This window comes from Neolamprologus multifasciatus, chromosome 23, assembly GCF_963576455.1.
Source record: "Neolamprologus multifasciatus chromosome 23, fNeoMul1.2, whole genome shotgun sequence".
Taxonomy (NCBI): Eukaryota; Metazoa; Chordata; class Actinopteri; order Cichliformes; family Cichlidae; genus Neolamprologus; species Neolamprologus multifasciatus.
The window spans coordinates 29459812-29474349 of NC_140460.1; the positions used below are offsets into that span (position 1 = coordinate 29459812).

Consider the following 14538-nt stretch of genomic DNA (forward strand, 5'->3'; position numbering starts at 1 on the left):
CTGGTGTGGTGAATAAGGCCTCAGCAAGCAACACAGCCCCTTGTGAAATTTGGATGGTCTTAGTCAGCAGCACAGGCAAAGATTGTCGCACAGATTGCCTCACAGGAAGCACTGGCCCTTGTGTGGTGAATAAGGCCTCAGGCAGCAGCACAACTGGTATGGTGAAATGTGTATGGTCTTAGTCAGCAGCACAGGCAAAGATTGTGGTAAAGATTGCCTCACAGGAAGCACTGGCCCTGGTGTGGTGAATAAGGCCTCAGCCAGCAACACTGGCTCTGGTGAAATGTGGATGGTCTTAGTCAGAAGCACAGGCAAAGATTGTTGCAAAGATTGCCTCACAGGAAGAACTGGCCCTGGTGTGGTGAATAAGTCCTCCGCCAGCAGCACAACAGGATCTGGTGTGGCAAAGATTGCCTCACAGGAAGCACTGGCCCTGGTGTCGTGAATAAGGCCTTAGCCAGCAGCACCACCGGCTCTGGTGAAATGTGGATGATCTTAGTCAGAAGCACAGGCACTGATGTGGCAAAGATTTCCTCACAGGAAGCACTGGCTCTGGTGTGGTGAATAAGGCCTCAGCAAGCAACACAAGCCCTGGTTAAATGTGGATTTTCTTAGTAAGCAGCACAGGCACTGATTTTCCAAAGATATCCTCCCAATAAGCACTGGCCCTGGTGTCTTGAATAAGGCCTCAGCCATCAACACAGTTCCTGGTGAAATGTGCATGGTCTTAGTCAGCAGCACAGGCCCTGATGTGGCAAAGATTGCCTCACAAGAAGCACTGGCCCTGGTGTGGTGAATAAGTCCTCAGCCAGTAGCACCACAGGCTCTGGTGAAATGTGCATGGTCTTAGTCAGCAGCACAGGCCCTGATGTGGCAAAGATTGCCTCACAAGAAGCACTGGCCCTGGTGTAGTGAATAATGCCTCAGCCAGCAGCACCACAGGCTCTGGTGAAATGTGGATGGTCTCAGTCAGAAGCACAGGCCCTGATGTGGCAAAGATTGCCTCACAGGAAGCACTGGCCCTGGTGTGGTGAATAAGGCCTCAGCCAGCAGCACCACAGGCTCTGGTGAAATGTGGATGGTCTTAGTCAGAAGCACAGGCCCTGATGTGGCAAAGATTGCCTCACAGGAAGAACTGGCCCTGGTGTGGTGAATAAGGCCTCAGCCAGCAGCACAAATTGGCATGGTCAAATGTGCATGGTCTTAGCCAGCAGCACAGGCCCTGATGTGGCAAAGATTCCCTCACAGGAAGCACTGGCCCTGTTGTGGTGAATAAGGCCTTAGCCATCAACACAGTTCCTGGTGAAATGTGCATGGTCTTAGCCAGCAGCAGAGGCACTGATGTGGCAAAGATTGCCTAACAGGAAGCACTGGCCCTTGTGTGGTGAATAAGTCCTCAGCCTTTAGCACAACAGGATCTGGTGTGGCAAAGTTTGCCTCATAGGAAGCACTGGCCCTGGTGTCGTGAATAAGGCCTTAGCCAGCAGCACCACAGGCTCTGGTGAAATGTGGATGATCTTAGTCAGAAGCACAGGCACTGATGTGGCAAAGATTGCCTCACAGGAATCACTGGCTCTGGTGTGGTGAATAAGGCCTCAGCAAGCAACACAAGCCCTGGTTAAATGTGGATTTTCTTAGTAAGCAGCACAGGCACTGATTTTCCAAAGATATCCTCCCAATAAGCACTGGCCCTGGTGTCTTGAATAAGGCCTCAGCCATCAACACAGTTCCTGGTGAAATGTGCATGGTCTTAGTCAGCAGCACAGGCCCTGATGTGGCAAAGATTGCCTCACAAGAAGCACTGGCCCTGGTGTGGTGAATAAGTCCTCAGCCAGTAGCACCACAGGCTCTGGTGAAATGTGCATGGTCTTAGTCAGCAGCACAGGCCCTGATGTGGCAAAGATTGCCTCACAAGAAGCACTGGCCCTGGTGTAGTGAATAATGCCTCAGCCAGCAGCACCACAGGCTCTGGTGAAATGTGGATGGTCTCAGTCAGAAGCACAGGCAAAGATTGTGGCAAAGATTGCCTCAGAGGAAGCACTGGCCCTGGTGTGGTGAATAAGGCCTCAGCCAGCAGCACAACTGGCATGGTGAAATGTGTATGGTCTTAGTCAGCAGCAAAGGCAAAGATTGTCGCACAGATTGCCTCACAGGAACCACTTGCCCTTGTGTGGTGAATAAGGCCTCAGGCAGCAGCACAACTGAAATGGTGAAATGTGGATGGTCTAAGCCAGCAGCAAAGGCAAAGATTGTGGCAAAGATTGCCTCACAGGAAGCACTGGCCCTGGTGTGGTGAATAAGGCCTCAGCCATCAACACAGTTCCTGGTGAAATGTGCATGGTCTTAGTCAGAAGCACAGTAACTGATGTGGCAAAGATTGCCGCACAGGAAGCACTGGCCCTGGTGTGGTGAATAAGGCTTCAGCAAGCAGCACAACTGGCATGTTGAAATGTGAATGGTCATAGCCAGCAGCAAAGGCAAAGATTGTGGCAAAGATTGCCTCACAGGAAGCACTGGCCCTGGTGTGGTGAATAAGGCCTCAGATAGAAGCACAAAAGGCTCTGGTTAGGAAAAGATTGCCTCACAGAAAGCACTAGCTCTGGTGTGGTGAATAAGGCCTCAGCCAGTAGCACCACAGTCTCTGGTGAAATGTGTATGGTCTTAGTCAGCAGCACAGTCACTGATGTGACAAAGATTGCCTCACAGGAAGCACTGGCCCTGGTGTGGTGAATAAGGCCTCAGCCATCAACACAGGACCTGGTGAAATGTACATGGTCTTAGTCAGCAGCACAGGCAAAGATTGTGGCAAAGATTGCCTCAAGGAAGCACTGGCCCTGGTGTGGTGAATAAGGCTTTAGCCAGCAGCAAAACTGGCATGGTGAAATGTGGATGGTCATAGCCAGCAGCAAAGGCAACGATTGTGGCAAAGATTGCCTCACAGGAAGCACTGGCCCTGGTGTGGTGAACAAGGCCTCAGGCAGCAGCACAAATTGGCATGGTCCAATTTGCATGGTCTTAGTCAGCAGCACAGGCAAAGATTGTGGTAAAGATTGCCTCACAGGAAGCACTAGCTCTGGTGTGGTCAATAAGGCCTCAGCCAGTAGCACCACAGTCTCTGGTGAAATGTGTATGGTCTTAGTCAGCAGCACAGTCACTGATGTGACAAAGATTGCCTCAGAGGAAGCACTGGCCCTGGTGTGGTGAATAAGGCCTCAGCAAGCAACACAGTCCCTGGTGAAATGTGGATGTTCTTAGTAAGCAACACAGGCACTGATGTGGAAAAGATATCCTCACAGGAAGCACTGGCCGTGGTGTGGTGAATAAGGCCTCAGCCAGCAACACAGCCCCTTGTGAAATCTGAATGGTCTTAGTCAGCAGCACAGGCAAAGATTGTCGCACAGATTGCCTCACAGGAAGCACTGGCCCTTTTGTGGTGAATAAGGCCTCAGGCAGCAGCACAACTGGCTTGGTGAAATGTGTATGGCCTTAGTCAGCACCACAGGCAAAGATTGTGGTAAAGATTGCCTCACAGGAAGCACTAGCTCTGGTGTGGTGAATAATCCTAAGCCAGTAGCACCACAGTCTCTGGTGAAATGTGTATGGTCTTAGTCAGCAGCACAGTCACTGATGTGGCAAAGATTGCCTCAGAGGAAGCACTGGCCCTGGTGTGGTGAATAAGGCTTCAGCCAGCAGCACAACTGGCATGGTGAAATGTGGATGGTCTTAGCCAGCAGCAAAGGCAAAGATTGTGGCAAAGATTGTCTCAAAGGAAGCACTGGCCCTGGTGTGGTGAATAAGGCCTCAGCCAGTAACACAGGCCCTGGTGAAAGTTGGATGGTCTTAGTCAGCAGCTCAGTCACTGATGTGGCAAAGATGCCTCAAAGAAAGTACTGGCCCTGGTGTGGTGAATAAGGCCTCAGCAAGCAATACAAGCCCTGGTTAAATGTGGATTTTCTTAGTAAGCAGCACAGGCACTGATTTTCCAAAGATATCCTCCCAATAATAACTGGCCCTGGTGTGGTGAATAAGGTCTCAGCCATCAACACAGTTCCTGGGGAAATGTGCATGGTCTTAGTCAGCAGCACAGGCCCTGATGTGGCAAAGATTTCCTCACAGGAAGCACTGGCCCTGGTGTGGTGAATAAGGCCTCAGCCATCAACACAGGACCTGGTGAAATGTGCATGGTCTCAGCCAGCAGCACAGGTCCTGATGTGGCAAAGATTGCCTCACAGGAAGCACTGGCCCTGGTGTGGTGAATAAGTCCTCAGCCATCAGCACAAAAGGATCTGGTGTGGTAAAGTTTGCCTCACAGGAAGCACTGGCCCGGGTGTTGTGAATACGGCCTCAGCAAGCAACACAAGCCCTGGTGAAATGTGGATGTTCTTAGTAAACAGCACAGGCCCTGATGTGGCATTAGATTGCCTCCCAGGAAGCACTGCCCTGGTGAAATGTGGATGTTCTTAGTCAGCAGCACAGGCACTGATGTGGCAAAGATATCCTCACAGGAAGCACTGGCCCTGGTGTGGTGAATAAAACCTCAGCAAGCAACACTGGCCCTGGTGAAATGTGCATGGTCTTAGTCAGCAGCACAGGCAAAGATTGTGGCAAAGATTGCCTCACAGGAAGCACTGGCCCTGGTGTGGTGAATAAGGCCTCAGCCAGTAGCACCAAAGTCTCTGGTGAAATGTGCATGGTGTTAGTAAGCAGCAAAGGCAAAGATTGTGGCAAAGATTTCCTCACAGGAAGCACTGGCCCTGGTGTGATGAAGAAGGCCTAAGACAGCAAAACAGGCCCTGGTGAAATGTGGATGGTCTTTGCCAGCAGCACACGCCCTGATGTGGTAAAGATTTCCTCACAGGAAGCACTGGCCCTGGTGTGGTGAATAAGGCCTCAGCCAGCAGCACCAAAGGCTCTCGTGAAATGTACATTGTCTTAGTCAGCAACACAGGCAAAGATTGTGGCAAAGATTGTCTCACAGGAAGCACTGGCCCTGGTGTGGTGAATAAGGCCTCACTCAGCAACACTGGCCCTGGTGAAATGTGCATTGTCTTAGTCAACAGCACAGGCAAAAATTTTGGCAAAGATTGCCTCACAGGAAGCACTGGCCCTGGTGTGGTGAATAAAACCTCAGCAGGCAACACTGGCCCTGGTGAAATGTGCATGGTCTTAGTCAGCAGCACAGGCACAGATGTGGCAAAGATTGCGTCAGAGGAAGCACTGGCCCTGGTGTGGTGAATAAGGCCTCAGCCAGAAACACTGGCCCTTGTGAAATGTACATGGTCTTAGTCAGCAGCACAGGGAAAGATTGTGGCAAAGATTGCCTCACAGGAAGCACTGACCCTGGTGTGGTGAAGAAGGCCTCAGCCAGTAGCACCACCGTCTCTGTCACGGCTGGCGGGGTGAGCCGTGTGGTGTGGAGGAAACGGAGGACCCAAAATGCAGACAGCCGATAAGATGATGAGAGTGAGGGTTTATTTACAGTATACAAATAACAGAACTGAAAGCAGGACAGAACATAACCTAAACTGGGTGAGCTAAATAACAAACCGGATCATACAAATGGGGTGGGAGGCAGAGAGACACAGACGAGGAACAGACACCATGAAACACAGACGAGCCGACAACGAACACAGACCGACACCCACTATAAATACACACACCAGGTAATCAGGAAATGGCACACAGGAGGGGACACAGCTGGAACTAATGGACATAACGAGACACAACCCTACAAAGTAAAACAGGAAACACACAGACTGTTTTACATAACACGAGGACATGAACAGAGCACCGAGGGAGACGCAGGTAGGGAAGATAAACACAACCAAACACCAACAACCAATACAAGATCAGAAATAAACTAGAAAATACTAATAACAAAACTCAAAGCGCTGGGTCACCGACCCAGGACCATGACAGTACCCCCCCCTCAAGGGCTGGCTCCAGACAGCCCAACAGAAACACAAAACCCCCCCCCAAAACCCAAAAACGACCCGACCAGGGCGGGTGGCGGGGGACCAGGACGGAGGGACCACAACCAAACAAAAAACAAGCTCCAGTGGGCCAAACGAATTGTCCAAAACACAACACATACTGGAGTTCCTGAACAGGGTCCCAAAACATAGTTCAGGAGGCCGGCCATGCACACGGCAGCGGCGACAACGGGGAAACAGTTCAGGAGGCCGGCCATGCACACGGCAGCGGCGACGACGGGGAAACAGTTCAGGAGGCCGGCCATGCACACGGCAGCGGCGATGACGGGGAAACAGTTCAGGCGGCCGACCGTGCGGACGGCGGCGGCGGCGAGAAAACAGTTCAGGAGGCCGACCGTGCACGCGGCAGCGGCGGCGACGGGGAAACAGGTCAGGCGGCCGACCGTGCGGACAGCAACGGCGGCGACGGGGAAACAGATCAGGCGGCCGACCGTGCGGACAGCAACGGCGGCGGCGACACAAGTCCGGAGGCCGGCCGCATGGAAGGTAGCGGCGGCCTTTGGGAGGTCGTCCATATCGACGACGACACCCAACAAGCGGCCTGGCAGACGACCGCCGATGTCGAGGCGGCAGTTTGGGACCTGAAGGCTGCGTGGCCTTCGCAGCACCAGACGAGACGGAAGCTGAACCAGAACCAGACGAGACGGAAGCTGAACCAGAACCAGACGAGGCGGAAGCAGAGGCTGGACCAGACGAGGCGGAAGCAGAGGCTGGACCAGGCGAGGCGGATGCAGGCGCTGGACCAGGCGAGGCGGATGCAGGCGCTGGACCAGGCGAGGCGGATGCAGGCGCTGGACCAGGCGAGGCGGATGCTGAGGCTGGACCAGACGAGGCTGATGCAGAGGCTGGACCAGACGAGGCGGATGAAGCCGGAGCTGGACCAGACGAGGCGGATGCAGAGGCTGGACCAGGCGAAGCCGGAGCCGGACCAGGCGACGGCGTGGGTGAAGCTGGACCAGGCGACGGCGTGGGTGAAGCCGGACCAGGACCAGGCGACGATGACGCCGGAGCTGGACCAGGCGACGATGAAGCCGGAGCTGGACCAGGCGACGGCGAGGACGAAGACACGGAGGAGGCTGCAGCTGGCGAGGACGAAGACACGGAGGAGGCTGCAGCTGGCGAGGACGAAGATGCAGCTGGCGAGGACGAAGACACGGAGGAGGCTGCAGCTGGCGAGGACGAAGACACGGAGGAGGCTGCAGCTGGCGAGGACGAAGACACGGAGGCTGCAGCTGGCGAGGATGAAGCCGCTGATGCTGCCGGCGGTGTGGATGAAGCGGCAGCCGGCGAGGATGATGAGGCTGCAGCTGGCGGCTGGACGGGCTCCTCGGGCCCTCCAGCTGACGAGGCAGAAGACTGGACGGGCTCCTCGGGCCCTCCAGCTGACGAGGCAGGAAGCTGGCTGGGTTCTCCTGAACCTCCAGCTGACGAGTCTTGGGGCTGGACGGGCTCCTCGGGCCCTCCAGCGGACGAGTCTTGGGGCTGGACGGGCTCCTCGGGCCCTCCAGCGGACGAGTCTTGGGGCTGGACGGGCTCCTCGGGCCCTCCAGCGGACGAGACTTGAGGCTGGACGGGCTCCTCGGGCCCTCCAGCTGACGAGACTTGAGGCTGGACGGGCTCCTCGGGCCCTCCAGCGGACGGGACAGGCGGCTGGACGGGCTCCTCGGGCCCTCCAGCGGACGGGACAGGCGGCTGGACGGGCTCCTCGGGCCCTCCAGCGGACGAGACAGGAGGCTGGACGGGCTCCTCGGGCCCTCCAGCTGACGGGACAGGAGGCTGGACGGGCTCCTCGGGCCCTCCAGCTGACGGGACAGGAGGCTGGACGGGCTCCTCGGGCCCTCCAGCTGACGGGACAGGGGGCTGGACGGGCTCCTCGGGCCCTCCAGCGAGAATAGTCACAGGACCAGCGGGCACAGGGGCCCCTGGCGGGCGCAGAACAGAACCAGCAGGCGCACGGGCCTCTGGCAGGAACGGATCAGAACCAGCAGGCGCACGGGCCTCTGGCAGGAACGGATCAGAACCAGCAGGCACACGGGCCTCTGGCAGGAACAAATCAGAACCAGCAGGCACACGGGCCTCTGGCAGGAACGGATCAGAACCAGCAGGCGCACGGGCCTCTGGCAGGAACAAATCAGAACCAGCAGGCGCACGGGCCTCTGGCAGGAACAGATCAGAACCAGCAGGCGCACGGGCCTCTGGCAGGGACAAACCAGAACCAGCAGGCGCACGGGCCTCTGGCAGGAACAGATCAGAACCAGCAGGCGCACGGGCCTCTGGCAAACACAAGGCTGACTGCAGCTGCACCGAGCATTGACTCAGCTCAGGCAGCGACAGCCGGGTGCAGTCCTCAGCTGGCTTCTTTACCTCCAGGGGTCCAGAGTCTGCTGGGGGCTGAAACCCAGCCTCTGGGGAGGCCCTGGAGTGCATCTCAGAACTGGCCAGCTCTTGAGGAGTGTTTTCAGGATTGTTTGGTGTGTCTCTCTGCAAAAAATGCGTAATAGAAAAAGAGTCCAAAACGGGAGGCAGAGACGCAGCCTGCTGTACAGAGGGAGTCGGTGAAGATGGCATAGATGACTGGGCTAGTGGGGATACCGGGGGCCGAGCTGAATGCTGCTGTGCGGCTAAACGAGCTTGCGGCTGTGCGGCTAAACGAGCTTGCGGCTGTGCGGCTAAACGAGCTTGCGGCTGTGCAGCAGGCTCAAAAAACACAGCCCCGGTATAAACAGTCACACGGTCTGGCGAAACAGACCGAGTGTCTTTTCCACTCACCACAGCCGGCAACTCAGAACTCTCGGGGCCCGGCTGTGGTGATGGGCGTCGGCGGCGTAAACGTCGCTTCCTTCTTGGAGATGGCTCCGATCGGCCGGGTAATTCCACATCCGGCGGGCCGGGCCGCAGATTCCCCGGCGGGCAGTGCAAGACATTCACCGCCGGGCTGGGTCGGGAAGCGATAGCAGCTGGAGGGTGAAGGTGAAGTTCGTGCAGAATGAAGTCCTGTGCGAGCGGGTGAAGTGAGTCCAGTAGCCAGGGGTGAGCAGAAATAAGCTGCTGTAGCCTGGCTTCCACAGCGCGGTGAAATTCCTCCCCCTCATGCTCAAGCCATAGGTTAACTAACCTCGAAACGGAGTCAATCACCCCCTCCCGAAACTCCTGGGAGGGTGCGGATGCTGCTGGGTCCATGTTTGGTCGGCTCGTACTGTCACGGCTGGCGGGGTGAGCCGTGTGGTGTGGAGGAAACGGAGGACCCAAAATGCAGACAGCCGATAAGATGATGAGAGTGAGGGTTTATTTACAGTATACAAATAACAGAACTGAAAGCAGGACAGAACATAACCTAAACTGGGTGAGCTAAATAACAAACCGGATCATACAAATGGGGTGGGAGGCAGAGAGACACAGACGAGGAACAGACACCATGAAACACAGACGAGCCGACAACGAACACAGACCGACACCCACTATAAATACACACACCAGGTAATCAGGAAATGGCACACAGGAGGGGACACAGCTGGAACTAATGGACATAACGAGACACAACCCTACAAAGTAAAACAGGAAACACACAGACTGTTTTACATAACACGAGGACATGAACAGAGCACCGAGGGAGACGCAGGTAGGGAAGATAAACACAACCAAACACCAAAAACCAATACAAGATCAGAAATAAACTAGAAAATACTAATAACAAAACTCAAAGCGCTGGGTCACCGACCCAGGACCATGACAGTCTCTGGTGAAATGTGCATGGTCTTAGTCAGCAGCACACACCCTGATGTGGCAAAGATTGCATCACAGGAAGCACTGGCCCTGGTGTGATGAATAAGGCCTAAGACAGCAACACTGGCCCTGGTGAAGTGTGGATGGTCTTAGTCAGCAGCACAGGCAAAGATTGTGGCAACGATTGCCTCACAGGAAGCACTGGCCCTGGTGTGGTGAATAAGGCCTCAGCCAGCAGCACCAAAGGCTGTGGTGAAATGTGCATGGTTTTAGTCAGCAGCAGTGGACAAGATTGTGGCAAAGATATCCTCACAGGAAGCACTGGCCATGGTGTGTTGAATAAGGCCTCAGCCAGCAACATTGGCCCTGGTGAAATGTGCATGGTCTTAATCAGCAGCACAGGCCCTGATGTGGCAAAGATTGCCTCACAGGAAGCACTGGCCCTGGTGTGGTGAATAAGGCCTCAGCAAGCAACACCAAAGACTCTGGTGAAATGTACATGGTCTTAGTCAGCAGCACAGGCAAAGATTGTGGCAAAGATTGCCTCACAGGAAGCACTGGCCCTGATGTGGTCAATAAGGCCTCAGCCAGAAACACTGGCCCTGGTAAAATGTGGATGGTCTTATTCAGCAGCACAGTCACTGATGTGGCAAAGATATCCTCACAGGAAGCACTGGCCCTGGTGTGGTGAATAAGGCCTCAGTCAGCAACACAGGCCCTGGTGAAATTTGGATGGTCTTAGTCAGCAGCACAGGAAAAGACTGTGGCAAAGATTGCCTCAAAGGAAGCACTTGCGCTGGTGTGGTGAATAAGGCCTCAGCCAGCAACACTGGCCCTGGTGAAATGTGCATGGTCTTAGTCAGCAGCACAGGCAAAGATTGTGGCAAAGATTGCCTCACAGGAACCACTGGCCATGGTGTCGTGAATAAGGCCTCACCCAGCAGCACCAAAGGCTCTGGTGAAATGTACATGGTCTTAGTCAGCAGAACAGGCCCTGATGTGGTAAAGATTGCCTCACAGGAAGCACTGGACCTGTTGTGGCGAATAAGGCCTCAGCCAGTAGCACCACAGTGTCTGGTGAAATGTGGATGTTTTTAGTCAGCAGCACAGGCAAAGATTGTGGCAAAGATTGCCTCACATGAAGCACTGGCCCTGGTGTGGTGAATAAGGCCTCAGCCAGTAGCACCACAGTCTCTGGTGAAATGTGAATGTTCTTAGTCAGCAACACAGGCAAAGATTGTGGCAAAGATTGCCTCACAGGAAGCACTCGCCCTGGTGTGGTGAATAAGACCTCAGGCAGTAGCACCACTGTCTCTGGTGAAATGTGCATGGTCTCAGTCAGCAGCACAAGCCCTGATGTGGAAAAGATTTCCTCAAAGGAAGCACCACCCTGGTGTGGTGAATAAGGCCTCAGCCAGCAACACTGGCCCTGGTGAAATGTGCATGGTCTTAGTCAGCAGCACAGGCCCTGATGTGGTAAAGATTGCCTCACAGGAAGCACTGGCCCTGGTGTGGTGAATAAGGCCTCACCCAGAAACACCAAAGGCTCTGGTGAAATGTATATGGTCTTAGTCAGCAGCACAGGCCCTGATGTGGTAAAGATTGCCTCACAGGAAGCACTGGACCTGGTGAAATGTGCATGGTCTTAGTCAGCAGCACAGGCCCTGATGTCGTAAAGATTGCCTCACAGGAAGCACTGGACCTGGTGTGGCGAATAAGGCCTCACCCAGCAGCACCAAAGGCTCTGGTGAAATGTTGATGGTCTTAGCCAGCAGCACAAGCCCTGATGTGGCAAAGATTGCCTCACAGGAATCACTGGTCCTGGCATGGTGAATAAGGCCTCAGCCATCAACACAGGCCCTGGTGAAATGTGCATGGTCTTAGCCAGCAGCACAGGGCCTGATGTGGCAAAGATTGCCTCACAGGAAGCACTGGCCCTGGTGTGGTGAATAAGGCCTCAGCCAGCAACACTGGCCCTTGGTGAAATGTGCATGGTCTTAGTCAGAAGCACAGTAATTGATGTGGCAAAGATTGCCTCACAGGAAGCACTGGCCCTGGTGTGGTGAATAAGGCTTCAGCAAGCAGCACAACTGGCATGGTGAAATGTGCATGGTCTTAGTCAGCAGCACAGGCAAAGTTTGTGGCAAAGATTGTCTCACAAGAAGCACTGGCCCTGGTGTGGTGAATAAGTTCTAGGCCAGCAGCACAACTGGCATGTTGAAATTTGCATGGTCTTAGTCAGCAGCACAGGCCCTGATGTGGCAAAGATTGCCTCACAAGAAGCACTGGATCTGGTGTGGTGAATAAGTTCTAGGCCAGCAGCACAACTGGCATGGTGAAATGTGCATGGTCTTAGTCAGCAGCACAGGCCCTGATGTGGCAAAGATTGCCTCAAAGGAAGCACTGGCCCTGGTGTGGTGAATAAGGCCTCAGACAGCAACACAGGCCCTGGTGAAATTTCGATGGTCTTAGTCAGCAGCACAGGCCCTGATGTGGCAAAGATTGCCTCGCAGGAAGCAGTGGCCCTGGTGTGGTGAATAAGGCCTCAGCCAGCAGCACAACTGGCCTGGTGAATTGTGGATGGTCTTAGTCAGCAGTACAGGCCATGTTTTGGCAAAGATATCCTCACAGGAAGCACTGGCCCTGGTGTGGTGAATAAGGCCTCAGCCAGCAGCACCACAGGCCCTGGTGAAATGTGGATGGTCTTAGTCAGCACCACAGGCAAAGATTGTGGCAAAGATTGCCTCACAGGAAGCACTGGCCCTGGTGTGGTCAATAAGGCCTCAGCCAGCAGCACCACAGGCTCTGGTGAAATGTGGATGGTCTTAGTCAGAAGCACAGTCAAAGATTGTGGCAAAGATTGCCTCACAGGAAGCACTGGTCCTGGCATGGTGAATAAGGCCTCAGCCATCAACACAGGCCCTGGTGAAATGTGCATGGTCTTAGCCAGCAGCACAGGGCCTGATGTGGCAAAGATTGCCTCACAGGAAACACTGGCCCTGGTGTGGTGAATAAGGCCTCAGCCAGCAGCACCACAGGCTCTGGTGAAATGTGCATGGTCTTAGTCAGCAGAACAGGCAAAGATTGTGGCAAAGATTGCCTCACAGGAAGCACTGGCCCTGGTGTGGTGAATAAGGCCTCAGCCAGCAGTACAAATGGCATGGTGAAATGTGCATGGCCTTAGTCAGCAGCACAGGCCCTGATGTGGCAAAGATTGCCTTACAGGAAGCACTGGCCCTGGTGTGGTGAATAAGGCCTCAGCCAGCAGCACCACAGGCTCTGGTGAAATGTGCATGGCCTTAGTCAGCAGCACAGGCCCTGATGTGGCAAAGATTGCCTCACAGGAAGCACTGGCCCTGGTGTGGTGAATAAGGCCTCAGCCAGCAGCACAACTGGCATGGTGAAATGTGGATGGTCTTAGTCAGCAGCACAGGCCCTGATGTGGCAAAGATTGCCTCACAGGAAGCACTGGCCCTGGTGTGGTGAATAAGGCCTCAGCCAGCAGCACAAATGGCATGGTGAAATGTGCATGGCCTTAGTCAGCAGCACAGGACAAGATTTTGGCAAAGATTGCCTCACAGGAAGCACTGGCTCTGGTGTGGTGAATAAGGCCTCAGCCAGCAGCACCAGAAGCACTGGTGTGGCATTAGATTGCCGCACAGGAAGCACTGGCCCTGGTGAAATGTGCATGGTCTTAGTCAGCAGCACAGGCCCTGATGTGGCAAAGATTGCGTTACATGAAGCACTGGCCCTGGTGTGGTGAATAAGGCCTCAGCCAGTAACACTGGACCTAGTGAAATGTACATGGTCTTAGTCAGCAGCACAGTCACTGATGTGGCAAAGATTGCCTCACAGGAAGCACTGGCCCTGGTGTGGTGAATAAGGCCTAAGTCAGCAACACTGGCCATGGTGAAATGTGCATGGTCTTAGTCAGCAGCACAGGCACTGATGTGGGAAAGATTGCCTCACAGGAAGCACTGGCCCTGGTGTGGTGAATAAGGCCTCAGCAAGCAACACAGGCCCTGGTGAAATGTGGATGTTCTTAGTAAGTAGCACAGGCACTGATGTGGCAAAGATATCCTCACAGGAAGCACTGGCCCTGGTGTGGTGAATACGGCCTCAGCAAGCAACACAGGCCCTGGTGAAATTTGCATGGTCTTAGCCAGCAGCACAGGCAAAGATTGTGGCAAAGATTGCATCAAAGGAAGCACTGGACCTGGTGTGGTGAATAAGGCCTCAGCCAGCAACACTGGCCCTGGTGAAACGTGCATGGTCTTAGTCAGCAGCAAAGACACTGATGTGGCAAAGATTGCCTCACAGGAAGCACTGGCCCTGGTGTGGTGAATAAGGCCTCAGCCAGCAACACTGGACCTGGTGAAATGTGCATGGTCTTAGTCAGCAGCAAAGACACTGATGTGGCAAAGATTGCCTCACAGGAAGCACTTGCCCTGGTGTGGTGAATAAGGACTCAGCCAGCAGCACAACTGGCATGGTGAAATGTGGATGGTCTTAGTCAGCAGCACAGGCAAAGATTGTGGCAAAGATTGCCTCAAAGGAAGCACTGGCCCTGGTGTGGTGAATAAGGCCTCAGCCAGCAGCACAAATGGCATGGTGAAATGTGCATGGTCTTAGTCAGCAGCACAGGACAAGATTTTTGCAAAGATTGCCTTACAGGAAGCACTGGCTCTGGTGTGGTGAATAAGGCCTCAGCCAGCAGCACCAGAGGCACTGGTGTTGCATTAGATTGCCTCACAGGAAGCACTGGCCCTGGTGTGGTTAATAAGGCCTCAGCCAGGAAAACAGGCCCTGGTTAAATGTGGAT

General features: G+C 54.4%; 1 protein-coding gene across 1 annotated transcript; it reads right to left on the reverse strand.

Moving 5' to 3' along the window:
* Window positions 1-1403: 1403 nt before the first annotated feature.
* LOC146491922 (uncharacterized) lies at window positions 1404-9682 on the reverse strand. The gene is made up of 2 exons (XM_085150482.1): window positions 7147-9682; window positions 1404-1575 (listed from the first exon to the last, which is right to left on the reverse strand). The coding sequence occupies exons 1-2, from the start codon at window positions 9171-9173 to the stop codon at window positions 1404-1406; spliced, it is 2199 nt and encodes a 732-aa protein (XP_085006608.1). The 5' UTR covers window positions 9174-9682.
* Between the last annotated feature and the right edge of the window lie 4856 nt (window positions 9683-14538).

Bases quoted from the DNA above. Each gene is read 5' to 3' on its own strand.
- LOC146491922 (XM_085150482.1), bottom strand. From the start codon at position 9,173: ATGGACCCAGCAGCATCCGCACCCTCCCAGGAGTTTCGGGAGGGGGTG. The intron at 1,576-7,146 runs GTCTTCGTCCTC...TCACCACACCAG, and splicing joins CCAGCTGCAGCCTCCTCCGT to AGCCAGTGATTCCTGTGAGG.